At 42.9% G+C, this 16,257-nt stretch overlaps 1 protein-coding gene across 1 annotated transcript in view; it reads right to left on the minus strand.

Moving 5' to 3' along the window:
• Fbp2 (fructose-1,6-bisphosphatase 2) overlaps positions 1-16,005 on the minus strand; it is a 28,828-nt gene extending 12,823 nt beyond the window's left edge. Inside the window, exons 1-4 of the mRNA XM_013034931.1 lie at positions 15,637-16,005; positions 9,166-9,328; positions 8,075-8,167; positions 1,220-1,360 (exon numbers count right to left, since the gene is read on the minus strand). Coding sequence (XP_012890385.1) covers positions 1,220-1,360; positions 8,075-8,167; positions 9,166-9,328; positions 15,637-15,947 — 708 coding nt within the window. The 5' untranslated portion in view covers positions 15,948-16,005. The remainder of the gene's footprint in view (positions 1-1,219; positions 1,361-8,074; positions 8,168-9,165; positions 9,329-15,636) is intronic.
• Between the last annotated feature and the right edge of the window lie 252 nt (positions 16,006-16,257).

Below are 16,257 nucleotides of genomic sequence, written 5' to 3' on the forward strand. Positions count from 1 at the left end.
CTTTTATTTCTTTTTGCTTATGTGGTGCTGAGGAATCGAACCCAGGGCCTCAGGCATGCAAGGCAAGCGCTCTACCACTGAGCCATCTTCCCAGCCCCTTTATTACATTTTAAAATTAGCATCGGTTAGTTGTATAAAAGGTTTTATTTTAACATGTCTTTATGTGCATATCATATACTCAGATTAGATTTACCCCTCCTTCACTCTCCCTCATTCCCTTTTCCCCCTTCCCAAGCCAATATCAACAAGCTTCCTTGTTCCTTTTACCTGAGACTTTTAAAACTAGTTTAAATGAAATAAAATGTCAAAAAAAATCCCTTTTCTCAGTCATATCTGCCACACTGCAGGTGTTTGGTGGTCACTAGAGGCCAGTGGTGGCTGAAATGGGCAGTGCAGAGTACAGAGCCTGTCCACCAGCGCAGAGCATTCTAAGGTTGCTATGCTCTGAAGCTCCATGATGCAGTCTGGAAACTGACATTCTCAAGTCATGGTGTTCTCATAATTCACAGCATGCATGCATTAGTGGATAACCAATTCCCTTTGATAAGCTAGAGAAAAGGGGTCTGCCCATTTTCACCATGAAATACAAGAAATGTTTGAGGAGATCAATGTATTTATCACATGGTACCATCAGTACACATAATATATCTATATATCATTTAAAATAAACTTAATAAAAAGGAAAGAAAATTTCTTAAGGGCAGGGCAAGAGTTGGTATAATTAACTCTATAGAATCCTTCACCCCTCCATGCTTCTGTGTGTGTGTGTGTGTGTGTGTGTGTGTGTGTGTGTGTGTGTGTGTGTGTATACCAGTTCTGGGGTTTGAATTCGGGGCCTGGGTGCTGTCCTTTAGCTTTTTTGCTCAAGGATAGCACTCTACCACTTGAGCAACTGCTCCACTTCTGGCATTTTGGTGGTTAATTGGAGGTAAGAGTCTTATGGGCTTTCCTGCTCAGGCTGGCTTTGAACCTCAATCCTCAGATCTTAGCCTCCTGAGTTGATAAGATTACAGGTATAAACTACTGATGTCTGGCTCCCACGTCCCTGTTTAATCAGAGGTCCTTACTATTTTTGATGACAGTGTTATCTTTCCAAACTAAGCTCTGTGTATCCAAAACCAATATTAGAGCAACCAGGAAACTACCCCAGGGGAACAGGACTTCAAGCCCAGAATCTATGGAGTCCTGAAAGGCACATGTCAGCATGCTGGGCACTTACTGGATCCAGCATGAAGAGGTCCACGCCTTGACCTGTGGAAAGAGCTACCAGGGTCGCACTTCCATAGAGTGCATAGCCAGCTGCCACAATATTTCGGCCAGGCTGCAGGGCATCCTTTTCCGATGGCTCATCATCTGTGGTCTGTGGAAGAGAAAAAAAATGTTATTGTTGCTGAAGAGAACCTTTGCCAGAAGAGGTACTTCAGATCTTCTGGAGCCACTTCAGGAAGAGCATTCTGAGAGTGGGAAAACCTGAAAAAACCCTCCCATCTTAATTCACTTATCTGCTTTCAGTTACTCTCCAGTTCCCTTTCCTATGTCTTAGTCCATTGACATCTCCCAGTCTTGTCCCAAGGAAATGGACTTGAGACTTGCTTTCATGACTTGGCCACCATTATGGTTTGGATGAGTCTTCCTACACCATACACAGAAAAAGCTCATAAATTATCCCATGATCAAGAGATACTACACTTGGGTATTTACCCAAAAGATTACAAGTCAGGATATAGTAAAAACACTCATACAACCATGTTCATTGCTGCTTTATTTTCCACAGCCAAGTTAGGGAAACAGGTCAGATGCCTTTCTGTGGATAAATGGATCAAGATAACGCAATATATGCATGTACATATATGTATGTGGATAATGTCTATTCTATATATTTCGTGTGTATATAATGTGTTATATAATATATGTTACATATTGCATATTGTATATTACACAAATATATACACCACATACACAAGGGAACTTTACTCATCCATCAGGAGAAATGATATGACATTATTTGCAGAGAAATCAATGGACCTGGAAACAAAATCCTGTTAAGTGAAGTAAATCAGGCCCAGAGAGACAGGCTATGTATTTCTCACATATGTGGAAGTGACATTTAAAGACTAAATATACATGTAAACATATATAAAGCATATACATGGATATATACACACATATTGTATATGAGCATCTTAACTAAAGTATGATGTTTGCTGGCAAGAATTTCAGTAGTGTACTTCTTTGAACAACAAACTTACAGTCTAACAAAATGGATACCAGCAAGCTAGAACTTGAGGTGAGGATCACAGGTTTGAGGTGACCAGGAGAAGGGTGGATGGATAAAGAGATGAAGGGTTGGAGAAGGCAGTCATACTATTCCATTTCCATAGGTGAAGGTAGAACCAGGTAACTTGTGGAGATAGGTGTGGTTGGGAGAGATCCAGCAGGGAATGATGGGAAGGGTGACATAAATCAGGAAGCATTGTACTCATAAATGGACATGTTTTGTTGAAACTCTTTTATACAACTACTTAACTATCATTATAAAACATTAGAAATAGGAAAGTTTTTTCTTAAGTCTCATGCCCCGAAGGCTTGGTCACCAGATGGTGGTACTATTTTGGGAGGTTGTAAAAACTTGAAGAGGTAAGGCCTCGCTGAAGGAAATAGGTCTGTCTCTGTCTCTCTGTCTCTCTCTCTTGACTGTTTCCTGCCCACCATGAGGAAAATCCCTCTTCTGCCTCATTCTCCTACCAGTATGATCTGTCCAAGTACATGAGGCCCAAGTAAACATGGACTGAACTCTCCGAAACTGTGAGCCAAAACAAGTCTTATTCCAGTGGAGGTTATTTTGTCAAGTATTTGGTCACAGCAATGAGAAACTGGCCAGTACAGCTGCCTCATAGGCTCAATTTCTTTTGGAAAACTTATCCGTTCAGGGATTAGCATACTATACAGCAGGTTGGACAACAATGTCAAGCTGCAGCAAATGGAAATAAGCTGTCATGGGCATGAGCAATCTTAGCTGAATCTCTTGGGCTGTTTCCATCCTGTTTCCCAAGAATATTTGTCTTCAGCCTGGCAAAATGAGCACTTCAAGATGCTAAAGCCATGATCCTGTTCATTGTCACAAATCATGCTTCCTAATCACTATAATGACAGCCAAGAAAGTGTAACCCCTCTGTACAGTATTTTCACAATAAAAAAACCCAAGAATACTGGGCTCTGTTTTTCTGCAGTGTCTCCTCTAACGGACTCCCCAAACTTCCAAGATAGCACTGTTCATGTTATGAGGTAAACAAACCTCAGGAGGACCAATGGCCCATGCTTTCCCTCATATGTGGAAGCTAGATCTTAAACATATCTGGTCATGATAACCTAAACAGGACCATAGGCATTCATACACAGTCAGACTAAAGGAGGATCCCTGAGAGGAGGTACTCAAAGGTGTAACTTCTCTGAACATGTAAAGTATTATTTATCAAAACGAACTCCAGAAACATGGGATTTATTGTTGTTGTTGGTGGTGGTGGTGGTGGATGTGTTTGTTTTGAGGTTTTTTTTGGGGGGGGGTGAAGGTTAAAGGGAGGGTACAGAAAGGGAAGGAGGGAGAAAGGGTGAACAAATCCAATCATGCTATTCAGTATACACTATGTATACTATGTAACTTGTGGGCAGGGAGGGGAGGGGAAACTGGAGGAAAGCAAAGACATGGGAGATATTGTTCCCCCAAAATGTACTCATGACCTGACTTATGAAATGGCAACTCTCTGTACAACACCAAAATAATAATAATAATAAAATTATATGTTTTTAAAAGGCAGTACTGCCACCTTCATCACCCAAGTGAAGAGTCTGGAGTGACTGGAAAAACCGTACAACATTGGGAAGTCCATGGAACTAGACTAATCTGCCCAACGCCTGCTAAAATAGTATTTTGACTTCATGGTTTGGCCTTCCAGGTGCTTCTTTGAAGTTCCAGTATATTTCCATGAGTATGTTTGAAATCTGCCTCTTCTTTAGAAATATTATCGGAGGGAATTTCCTAGTTATGTGGACTAGACTTTAAAACCTATGCTTCATTTAAAACTAAAACAAACAAAAAACAACTCTGCATCCAAGCTCACATTAGGAACTAAAGTAGTCCTCTGTTTTCAAACAGCAGATCTTAAGAAGATATTTACTATAAGCTGCAAATGGAAGAGGTTCATTTGGGTCCCCTGTCCCACTATGATTGATTGGGTAAATGTAGCCGCATTACTTACCGGCTCTGTGGTTCCGTTGCTCAGCAGTCAAAAAGTGACAGTATTATCTGTGCCTGCCTTCCTGGCTGGGAGAAGGCCTAAGTGCCTTCTGAGAGTAGGTTCAGGGAGATGAGACCAGCATCTGACTTACCTGACTGGTAATTGGCACTCAAGAGTATTAGCCAAGGGAGAGAACCAATATTTAAAGCTACCTAAAGAAACAACTGGGTGTGTTTTTCTTAATTCTATCATAAATATTATGCTCGCCCTTCCTTCCTTCCCTTCCTTTTTCCTTCCTTCCCTCCTTCCTTCGTCTTTACTTATTTCTCTCTTTCTTTTTCTTTTTTTTTTTTTGAGCAAGTCCTGGGGCTTGAACTGGGAAATGTTCTGGAGCTCTTTGCTCAAGGCTAGTGCTCTACCATTTGAGCCACAGCTCCAATTCCAGTTTTTTAATGGCTAATTAAAAAGAAGTGTCACTGACTTTCCTGCCCTGGTTGGCTTCCAAGTGTGATCCTGAGATCTCATTCTCCTGCAAAGCTAAGGTTACAGGCTTCAGCCACTGGTGTCTGGCTTTCTTTCTTTCTTTTTAGAAATGAAGGTCCTTGTGCTTGCTTAACCTTCACATTTTATCTTGCCTTTAAACTGTCAGACACCAGACAAAGCACCTTGTGTCATTCTCTTGGACTCACTCAAAAATCATTTTTTCCTCTCTTCACAAGAAAAGAGAAATAGCCCTACGGAAAGCAAAATTCCCTGCATTTTCCTCCTGTTGAGTTTAGTTTGACTTCCAGTCTGTTCTCTAAGACTAGAGTACAATCATTACCCTGCTTCATTGCTTTGCTTTCCAGAAAGAAAGCTTAGCCCAAGATTTTTTTTCTTTTTTCTTTTTAACTTTCCATGGTTTTAGTTACTGTGATTGGAAAACATCATCGGGGGCAACAATCCAGGATCCTCTACAGTAGATAATCCTCCTCCTCATACATCATCAGAAAGCCAATAGCAGCCTGCCTCCACATCACAGTGCCCGTGTCATTTCTGTCACTTCCTCTATCCTGTCAGCATCACATTACCTCAAGAAAAAGGCAGGTACAGTACTACAAGACACTCTGACAGGGAGAATTCACTCTTGTAACTTTTATTTCAGTATGTTGCTATAATTGTTTACTTCATTAGATATTAGTTATCTCTTACTGTGCCTAATTTTGTTACGACTTTATCACAGGTGCGTGTGTGTGCGCGTGCGTGCATGTGTGTGTGTGTGTGTGTGTGTGTGTGTGTGTGTGTGTGTATGATTTGGTGCTATGATTTCAAGTATTCACTGGGAAGCTTGCAACACATCCCTTCCAAATACAAGGGGATGGCTCTTTCCAGACATTATGTACTCAGTGTCAAGATGCACAATGGTAGCATAGAAAATGTGATATGGGCTCAGAATGTGGCTTAGTGGAAGAGTGCTTGCCTAGCACGCATGAAGCTCCTGGATTCAACTCCTCAGTACCACATAAATGTGGCTCACGTGATAGAGTGCTAGCCTTGAGCAAAAAGAAGCTCAGGGACAGTGCCTAGGCCCTGAGTGCAAGCCCTAGGGCTAGCAAAAGAAAAGAAAAGAAAAGGTGACAACACAAAAAGAAAAGAACTGATGTGCTATATGTGTGATCATGAGTTAATATAAAGCATGTTGTTTTTTATTTCTATTTTGTTGTTATTATAAATGTGGTGTTATTATAAAGGTGATGACTATACTTTTTTTTGGACAATGTCACCCCTCTCCTCACTCTCTATGCAAAGGATGTTCTATGGAGTTGAAGAGATGAGTTTTTAGCACAAATCTAGTACTCTAATACAGCCAAGGTTCCCAACTTTGCAGTCCACGAGTCTCTCAAACACATTTATCTCCCTGTGCTTAAAAACCCACAGCCAAGGTTCCCAACTGCACAGTCCACAAGTCTCTCAAACATCTTCACCTCCCTCTGCCTGAAAACCCCAGCAACATCCTGACCACAGCAAGGAGTGCTTTCCAAACAAAGTCATGGCCAAATGGTGTAGTCTGGAGTGTGTACATGGTAGACTGTGAAGTTTCTGGTCATGTTGGATGCACATAAACCAACCCATAAGATTCTTGCCATTCTGAGGTTGGCAGAGAGGCAGAAGAGCTCCAACACTCTCTTAATCCCTACAACCTGTGCATATACATTGCATTGCCCAGCAAAAAGATTTTGCAGATATAATCACGTTTGTGGTTTTTAAAATCGGGAAGATTTTTTTCCCTGGGTTGTCCTAATTAGATTAGTTCAGTCTAGTCAAATGAGTGATTGTAATCAGATGACTCCTATGATAAGGTATCAGTGGGGAGGGTGTGTTGGAGAGAATCGAAGAATGAGAAAGCCTCAGGAACTTTGCTGACTTTGAAAATAAAGAGGTCACAAGAAGATACGCATCCTGTAGCAGCTGGAAAAGCTCCCCACCCAGACACTAGCCAGCAAAGGCCCCTGGAATTCAGACCTACCACAGAATGGAACCAAATTCCACTATCCACCTTCAGGCCTGAAAGTAAATTTTCCCCACATACCACCCCAGCCACTAGAAAAGAGTTCCAACTACCTGTCACCTTGATTTTTGATTTATGGTACCCCAAGCCAATGACCTAGCCAAGGCTGCTTGGTTTCTGACTTACAAAAACAGAAGATGACAAATGATGTTTAAAACCTGTGTGTGCTCAATTGTCATTGCAGCATCAGAAAACATAAAAGGTAGGGTGCTTTAAAAATACAGAATATTCCTAGAAGATAATAAAGTTGAGCATCCTTAGTCCTGAGATCTAAGTCCCCCAGAATCTGAGCTTTTGGAATTTTAACATGTTATCACACATGACTTCATGTGAAGGATGACCGTCAAAACATAGGTGCAGCTGTGCATCAGTGGCTTCTACCTATAATCCTATCTACTCAAATGGCTGAGAGCCAAAGGATCAAGGTTCAAAGCTAACATAGGCACAGATGGCCACAAGATTCATCTCCAATTAAAACCAGCAAAAATGCAGGCTGGAGACATAGCTCAAGTGATAGAATGCCAGCTGACCACATAAATCTAGCAAGCAAGCCAAGGAAGCATAAGGCCCTGACTTCAAACTCCCATCCTAGCAACAAAACTAACAACAGCAAAAGCAGGTGCAATAAAAAAAAAACACTGCATACAATTGCATTCAAGATATGTGTGCAAGTATATAGGAAAATCACAAATGAATTTTGCGTTTAGTGTTGGATATCATCCACAAGATATCTCCTTATGTATATGCAAATAGTGTAGTATCCGTAAAATCTGAAATCTGAAATATCTGTGGTCCAAGTCCTCTGCATATAGGATATTCAACCTGTGCCATGTCTGACATCATGTTCTAGTCACTAAGTCACAAGCTGGGTGCCAGTGATCATACCTGCATTCCTAGCTACTTCAGTAGGCTGAGACTTGTAGGATAATAGTTTGATGCCAGTCTAAGTAGAAACATCTGTGAGACTCCATCTCTCATTAATTGGCATAAAGCCTTACTGGGGATGTGGCTCAAATGATAGAGAACCAGGTGTGAACAAGAAAGTTGAGCAAGAGCTCCAGGCCCAGAGTTCAAGCTACAGAACAAGCACACACACACTGAATTGAAAAGGCCCCATGTGACTTGTTACTTCACCCTCTCCCCAGGAATGCCAATTGAAGGTTGAGGGAGAATTACCATCCATTGAGAAGCTCAAAACAGAGAAAGTTCCCCGTGTGCCCACAGCAATGGAAACTGTGTGCCCAGAAACTTCCACAGGAAGGAGATATGAAAAGTCAGGTCATATACTCACCTTTCTGTAGATGGCAAATATGGTTCCAATGGAAGCTAGACAGTCAATGTTGGAAGAGCCATCCAGTGGGTCAAAGCAGACCACGTACTTCCCCTAAATCACAAAGGAAGAAGTACCTGGTCAGCACACCTTCCCACCGGCAGCATTGTACAAAGTCATGGCTGCATGAGACAGATGAAACTACACCAACAAGCAATTTAGGGCCACAGCGTATCCATATTTTTTTTAAAAAAAAACACCATTAATTGTGGAGAGCAACTCAACTGTTATTTGTAGAACACTTAGAATATGTTGATATGCTCAAGGTCATTCTTTCTGGTGTCTTCCTAGACAGGTAAGATAAAGAATAAAGGAGGGAAGGAGGGAAAGAGGAAAGAAAAGACAGGAAGGAAGGAAGGAAGGAAGGAAGGAAGGAAGGAAGGAAGGAAGGAAGGAAGGGAAGAAGGGAGCAAGGGAGGCAGGGAGGCAGGGAGGGAAGGAGGAATGAAAGAGGGTAGGAAAAGAGGAAGGGAGGGAGGGAGGGAGGGAGGGAGGGAGGGAGGCCAATTGCCCCATTATTTTGGGTCAAGAGCATGAGATCTCCATGATTTATTTTCCAGGTTGGTCTAATACTTTATCAGGCCCAGGGAAGAGGGAAGGAGACCTGAAACCATGCTCCCTTGAGGACATGTGAATGGCAGGGATGGGTAGAGTCTGGAAGAGTAAGGAGATTAGTTGTACAGCTTTTCCAAGAAGTAAAACCTCCCCTAAGAGTTAAAAAAAAAAGATGCCAGCATCTGTTTGTTGCCATATAAAAATGACACTTTGTCCACGAAGGCATCAGGAAATTACTTGGATTTGTTTCACTGATTTACTTCTTAAGGCTTAATTCACTAGACTACACTAGATTTGTGTCTCCACTTAAAAGAGTAGGCAATCTTTTGTTTCCAAAAAAAAAAAAAAAAAACAAATGTCAAGAAATAGAAAAGGCCAGTGGGGGGAGGAGGAGGGAAAACTAAAGGAAAGCAAGGCTGCAACCAGTCTTCTAGCCAGGTAGCTAAGTAGCTCCATCTACTGGTACTAAGCAGTACTGCAGGTTTCCCAGGACTCACTCTTCTTTCCTTAGAGGTGATTATGGCCTCTTTATTCTCTTCAGAGACCAGGACACAGGTGCTGTAGGAAGACTGAAGCATGTTGATCACCAGGGAATTGGATAACACATCCAGTTTCTTCACTTCATCCCCTGTTACATTCACACTTCCTGCAATTCCATATCTAAGAAAACAAAAGCGTAAATTAAGCCACTAGGGAAGTCCTTGATCCAGCCAAGAAGACCCAGCGCTAAAGCACCCAAAGTGCACCCCACCTTTCCTTCCACATCTCTGCAGTTCCAAGGTTATAAATACACAGGATGTATATTGTGTCACCCAGCAGCAGCTTTCAACTTTGTTTCCTTACCCCTTGGGGACCTTGTATTTCCTCTGTCTCCCTATGAGATTAATAAAATTCAATCTTACTAAAATATAAGCCCACCCTCAGTACAGGGAGGTAGACAGACTGGGAAAGCTCCTAAAATCAGACACATCAGCTGGGCACCCGTGGCTCAGCCTATAGTTTTAGCTTCTCAGAAGGCTGAGACTCACAGTTCAAAGCCAGCTGAGGCAGGAAAGTTCATGAGACTCTTATCTCTAACCACCAAAAGGCCAAAAGTGGAGCTATAGTTCAACTGGGGGAGTACTAGCCTTGAGCAAAAGGTCTCAGGGACAGTGCCCAAGCCCTGAATTCAAGCCCCAGGCCTTGCACACACACACACACACACAAATTAGACACATCACCATAAATAGGAACATCAAAGACTAAAGGACTATGGAAGACTTTGTGGATTGCCTTCAAGTGGTAGCTTGATGGGCTGAATTTAAAAGTGTCCTATAAGTAGCTTGGCACTACATAAATTAAGAAGGAATTTGAGGCAGCAGACTTAATTAATTTGATATGCCTCTTCACTATGATCCCAAGCAACATAAGAGCATTGCCATAAAATTTCTACTACAGGCTGGTGGTAAAACTCAGTTGTAGAGTTCTGCCTGTAATCCATGAGGCCCTAGGTTTAATCCCCTGCACTCAAGATAAAATCTACCTAGAGGCTTCATGTCTCAGACTACTAACATGCAAAGATCTTCCTGCTCTTAGACACACACACCCTCCTGATAGGTTCTCAATATAGCATCTTTCTCATCTCACTTGGAGGCAAAGCCATGTTCCCTCATGGGGTCAGGCACCATGGAAACCTTGTTCTCACCCTGGCATGGCTTCCTGTTTTCTTACCTCCCTTCAGCCAGTCTCAGCCTCTACAACCCAGCAGACACCTTACCTTTGCTGCACCCTGCCTCAGACATGTCTCTCAGAAAGACATGTGACATGTGTCTGACATATCATTCCAGTTTTGACACAAAGCCTATTTCTTAGTGAGATTTTCCCTGAATACTTATCTAAGAGCCCCCAATTCTCAATATCTTCTTTCATTTATTCTTTTCCTTTGCCTACCATTCCTTTGGAAGGTGTGTGTGTGTGTGTGTGTGTGTGTGTGTGTGTGTGTGTGTGTGCGCGTGTGCTGGTCCTATAGCTTGAACTCGAGGCCTAGGTGCTGTCTCTGAGCTTCTTTTGCTCAAGACTCACACTCTACCACTTGAGCCACAGCTCTACTTCTGGCTTTTTTTGAATGGTGAATTGGAGATAAGAATTTCATGGACTTACCTACCTGACTGGCTTCAAACCATGATACTCAGATCTCAGCCTCATTAGTAGCTAGGATTACAGGCATGAGCCACCAGCACCTGGCTACAAGAGATGTTTTCATCTGTTTTATGATGGCTTGCCTTTAGTATCTCCAGCTTCCCATGCCTGCATCAAGGCTCAGTCACATCTCCTGGACCACTGGACTGGTAGGCCAGTCCCAAATGTCCTGTGGCCTATGGAGGTCCTTTCACCTTCAATCCCAGTACTCGTCCCTTCAGTGCTTGCTAAACCTCCCCTCTCTCATCCCTCTCACCCTCCTACTACCTCCAGGAAGCCTCTTAGACCCCTACCACATCCAAGCACATCCATCATCCCTCCCCTGGTGTCTCATAATCTGTCCATGGAACGTGGTTCCTGCTGCATTATCTGCTTGCTGAGAGCAAGAACTGAGTCTTACCTTCGAGATTTCCACAGCGCCCAGGCATGCAGTAGATGCCCAACATATATCCAATGCATTAAGAAGAAAGGCAAGGGAGTAATTTCCTTTCATGGTATTCGTTGAGGGACCCCTTAGGGGGTACTAACAGGTAGCCAACGTGGAGAAGGGTTGGCCTGTGAATGAATGTACTTCCCATTCATTGAGGAGGGGCCTCCCCCTCACCTCCCAGTACTTAGCCCCACCCCACCCCTTTTATCATTTGATGTCTGAAATAATAAGCCTGGCAGCCTGGCTCCAAAAACTGTGCCTTCTAGGTCAAGACAAAAGCAAGCAAATCACAAAAGTGGATAATTTTGCATTGGCACTTAAAGGGTCACAAATCCAATCGAGGAAGCTGCTGCTGGGGAATAAAGGGCTTTAGAGAGATCAACACCTGGGGCTGGGAAGGTGGCTCAGTGGTAGAACGCTTGCCTTGCATGCCTGAGGCCCTGGGTTCGAGTCCTCAGCAACACATAAGCAAAAAGAAAAAAGCCGGAAGTGGCGCTGTGGCTCAAGTGGTAGAGCGCTAGCCTGGAGCTGAAGAGCTGAGGGACAGCACCCAGGCCTCAGGCCCCACGACTGGGCCCAGAGAGATCAACACCTGGCCTGGAAAATTCATCCTGCCAACCTCACCCCTCAACCTATCCTCTACACCTTCCTATGCATCCTAGGCAATGTCCTTCCTTCCAGAAAAAAAAGGGAACTTACAATGAAGTGAATTTTCTAACTCCTTCAAGTTAGACGGTCCATTACAAAGACTTGTCTAGCATGTGCCAGTGGCTCATGCCTGTAATCCTAGCTACTCAGGAGGCTGAGATCTGAGAATCACAGTTCAAAGCCAGTCCAGGCAGGAAAGTAGTCTGTGAAACTCTTTTTTTTTTTACTTTAAAATTTTATTTTCCATGTTAGTAAATTGAATGAAATATAATATACACAATGATATATTAATATTATAGTATAATAAAGACAGTGATAATAAATTTCATACAATTTATACGACAATCAGTCATTACTTTTAAATGGCTGGTGATAGTAAAAACAAAAATAAACAAAAAATTTTTCTTGTATCACGAGGTCTACGATGCATTTCCCTAGTAAGAAGAGTTGCTGTGAAGTTGCTCAACTGTGCAGGTGACCTTTCAAAAAGAACTCCATCACTTAATGCTATGAACTTTCAGGCAAGTATTTATTACTTGGGATTAAATTTCACTCATTCCTTGAAAAATCTACACAAAATCTATTAAATAATTTTCTAAAATACTTAGTCTTATTTCCAGGTACATCTTGATATATATTTTTTTTAAATTACAATATCAACAGAGCCCTTTAAAATTTAAAGTTTAGATAATATTACTAACTATCCAAAGGAATTTGTAAGTGTTTCCAGCAGCTGTTCTTCCATTTTCCCTGGCAGCATTAGGTGGTAAGGATTTGTAAAATTCTTAGCTCCAATTAACCACCAGAAAACTGGAAGTGGTACTGTGGCTCAAGTGGTAGAGTGCTCACCTTGAGCTGAAGAGCTCAGAAACAGCGTCCTGACCCAGAGTTCAAGCCCCACAATCAGAAAAAAGCAAAAAGAAAGAAAGAAAGAAGGAAAGAAAGAAAGAAAGAAAGGAAGGAAGGAAGGAAGGAAGGAAGGAAGGAAGGAAGGAAGGAAGGAAGGAGAAGAAAAGAAAAAAGAAAAAGTACTTTCTAGTGGGGCACCAGGAGACCTAGCTAATCAGGAGACTGAGATCTAATGATGACCATCTGAAACCACTCAGGGCCAGTTAAGTCCATGGCCATATTATTTCCAGTTAATCACCAAAAAGCCAGATGAAGGACGGTGGCTCAAGAGGAAGAGAGTGCTAAGCTTGAGCAAAACTGATAAGGAATAGTGCACAGGCCCTGAGTTCAAGCCCCAGGGTTGGCACACAAAAAAGTACTTTCTAGACAATACCTTCTAAAAAGAATGTTCTAGATGGCATGCAAGAGTCATGAGAAAGCCACTGCAGACCTCCCAGGCCTAGGAGCTCTGGCATTCCCTGCTACCCACTCTAAAGAGAGGGAGGACAAAGAAGGGGGGAAATGAACTTCTCATTACTTTTAAACCGCATTTATCTAGACTCTGCCTAGAAATATCCTTAAAAGGAAGCAGAAGAACGGGAGGCTAGAAGTCCCCTGAGTGCCACTGTGGCAGGAATATTTAATATTTGCCATCTTCACAGGCAGAAACATGGCTGAAGGCAAGAAAAAGATTTCAACACTTTCTGGGGCTGCCCTGCCACCTAGTGGTCAAGCAGAAGAATCAACCTGCAGGCTAATTTAGTAACAACAATGGAGCCTTTATCATAGGGCTGGCAACTTTAAAATTAGCATCACATGGACTTAACATAACCTGTAAGTTAGTAGGTAGGAGTTTCTCTCCATTTAAAAGATGGAGACAAAAAGATCCTACCAAGAGTCACATGGTAGAAGTCAAGATAGATTAAGCACCTTAATCATCCTGTTCCTAAAACCACCTCGTCTTGATAGTCCACTGCCACAAAGTCAGGGTTGTGCAGCAGAACAAGAATCCAGCCAAGGCAGTTCTGACTAGGTGAGAGGAAGAGTCCTGTTAGTGCAGCTGGATGTTCCTGAAATGTCACTTAAAAAAACACACTAAGCAGAGACAAAGGTGCTAGCTAATGTCACTCAGGAGGGCCATCACCCAATAGGAGCAGGACAGAGCACGCCTCTTCTGGTTGTCAAGAGAGAGGAAAAAAAGAAATAATACTTTTTTATAGCAAACCACAGACAAGAAAACAGAAGCTGCAAAGCATGCATCTTTAATTTCAAATTTCAGCTCTACAGCTGACTACTAAACTCTTTTTTTTGGGGGGGGGTTCCGGTCCTGAGGCCTGAACTCTGGGTCTGGGCGCTGTCCCTCAGCTCTTCACCTCAAGGCTAGGTGAGCTACCACTTGAGCCCCAGCGCCACTTCTGGTTTTTTTTTTCTTTTTGCTTATGTGGTGCTGAGGAATCGAACCCAGGGCCTCATGCATGCAAGGCAAGTGCTCTACCACTGAGCCACCTTCCCAGCCCCCTAAACTCTTATATAAATAAAGTTGTAATAATGTCATGGTCCATCTTATGAGATAACACCATCACTTTTGTGTATATTAAAAGCACTGCATTGGGCTGGTCAGGTAGCACAGTGGTAGAGAGTTTGCCTAGCATGGATGAAGTTCTATGTTTCATTCCCAGCACCACTAGAGCAAACCACTCAAAAAAAGCCTTTAAGAATAACTTTTTTGTTGTTGGTCATAGGGCTTGAACTCAGGGTCTGGGCACTGTCCCTCCCTCCTCCCCCACCTCTCTCTCTCTTTCTTCTTCCTTCCTTCCTTCCTTCCTTCCTTCCTTCCTTCCTTCCTTCCTTCCTTCCTTCCTTTCTTTCTTTCTTTCTTTTCTGCTCTAGTGCTCTACCTCTTTGAGCCACAACACCACTTTGTGCTTTCTTGTGATTAATTGGAGATAAGAGTCTCAAGTACTTTCTTGCCCTAGCTGGCTTTGAATCATGATCCTCACAGGTCTCAGCCTCCTGAATAGTTAGGATTACAGGCATGAGCCAGCAGCAAAGAATAACTTTTAAATAGTTGGATTTGGTCAGCTCTTCCTTTTAGGTTAATACTTCCATAAAATAAAATTTAAAAAAAAAAACAAAGAAAATGAGGTCTCTTTACCCCACAGGAATTACTATAAAAAATGCAACCCAAAGAAAAGTGGCTTGATTATTACTGATTTAAACTGGACACATGGCTATAGTCATCAGCTGCTGTAGCATAAACTTGGCCTCATTCTGCACTTAGAAAAAGCAACAAAGAGAAGCAAGTAGAAGAGTATTCTTTGCTCTCCATCCCAGGCCTGGCACCTTTCAGCTTCCTTCCTGAATACCAAATAAACACCAAGATAAAGACAGAGCTACAGAGAAAACGTTTATAAAACACAGCCTGCAAAGTCTGCTTTCCATGGTGAGAAAGAAAACTGGGTCAGGGCCCTGCTCACATCTGCCAAGGACATCAAGAGAGGCTCCGAGATTCTATTGCGAATCTATGCAACTCTAACTCAAGAGAATTCAATGTATGTTTTAAAACAAGCCACTGCACTTGTTTTAACTTAGTAGAATGTCTCAGGGTATTTTGTTTCATGCTTGAAACGTGCCCGAGGCTCTCTTATCGAAAGCACGGCATGATAGAAACCTGAAATGCAACTTCCTTCTGGGCACATAAGGCTAGGTAACTTTAGACCCAGTTTCTAGCCCAAACAACCTGCAGTTTCTGTACCCAGGCTCCGTGAGTCCGCGCCTGCGCGTGAGCGCACGCGTGCGATTACGCATGCTCCCCAGAACTCACAGGTTGGCCAGGCCGGCCTTGCGCACAGCAGACGAGATGGCTTTGATGGCAGTCAGCATGGAATTCAGCAACTGGGTGAGCTCCCCTGTCCCTTTGGCCTGACGCCCCTTCTCCATAACATAGCGGGTCAGGGTGAGCATATCCGTTTCGAAAGGGCTTCTGTCCGTCATGATGGCTGGCTGGGAATGCTGAATGCTTCCTTTCTTCCTGCAGGAATGGTTGCGTATCTCAGATGGTTGTGCAGTGTGCAAACCTGTGCTGGCCGTGCCAGGGCCTTTAAGGAAAAAGGTCCCGGCCCACGTGACTGCCATTACTGACCCAACCCTCAAGGAACCCCTGGCCTCCCTCCCGGATGGCCCAGGCTGCCAAAGCGACATAAGCAAGCTGTAAATAGAACAGAGCTGCCCAGAAGCACAGATCTGGTTTGGGTTTGGGGGTTTGTGGGGGTTTTTTGTTTTGTTTTGCTTTGCTTTGTTCCTCCATGAGCTCCCGTTTTCTAAGATCCTGTTTAGTAACAGGTGCAAGATGAGAAATTCAGCTAATAATAGTAGTTTGTTGTTATTGTTGTTTTAGACCAGTCAGCCCCTCTTATTTAAGAACACAGAAAGACTCTTCACACCT

This window comes from Dipodomys ordii, unplaced genomic scaffold (assembly GCF_000151885.1).
Source record: "Dipodomys ordii isolate 6190 unplaced genomic scaffold, Dord_2.0 Scaffold201, whole genome shotgun sequence".
Lineage (NCBI taxonomy): Eukaryota > Metazoa > Chordata > Mammalia > Rodentia > Heteromyidae > Dipodomys > Dipodomys ordii.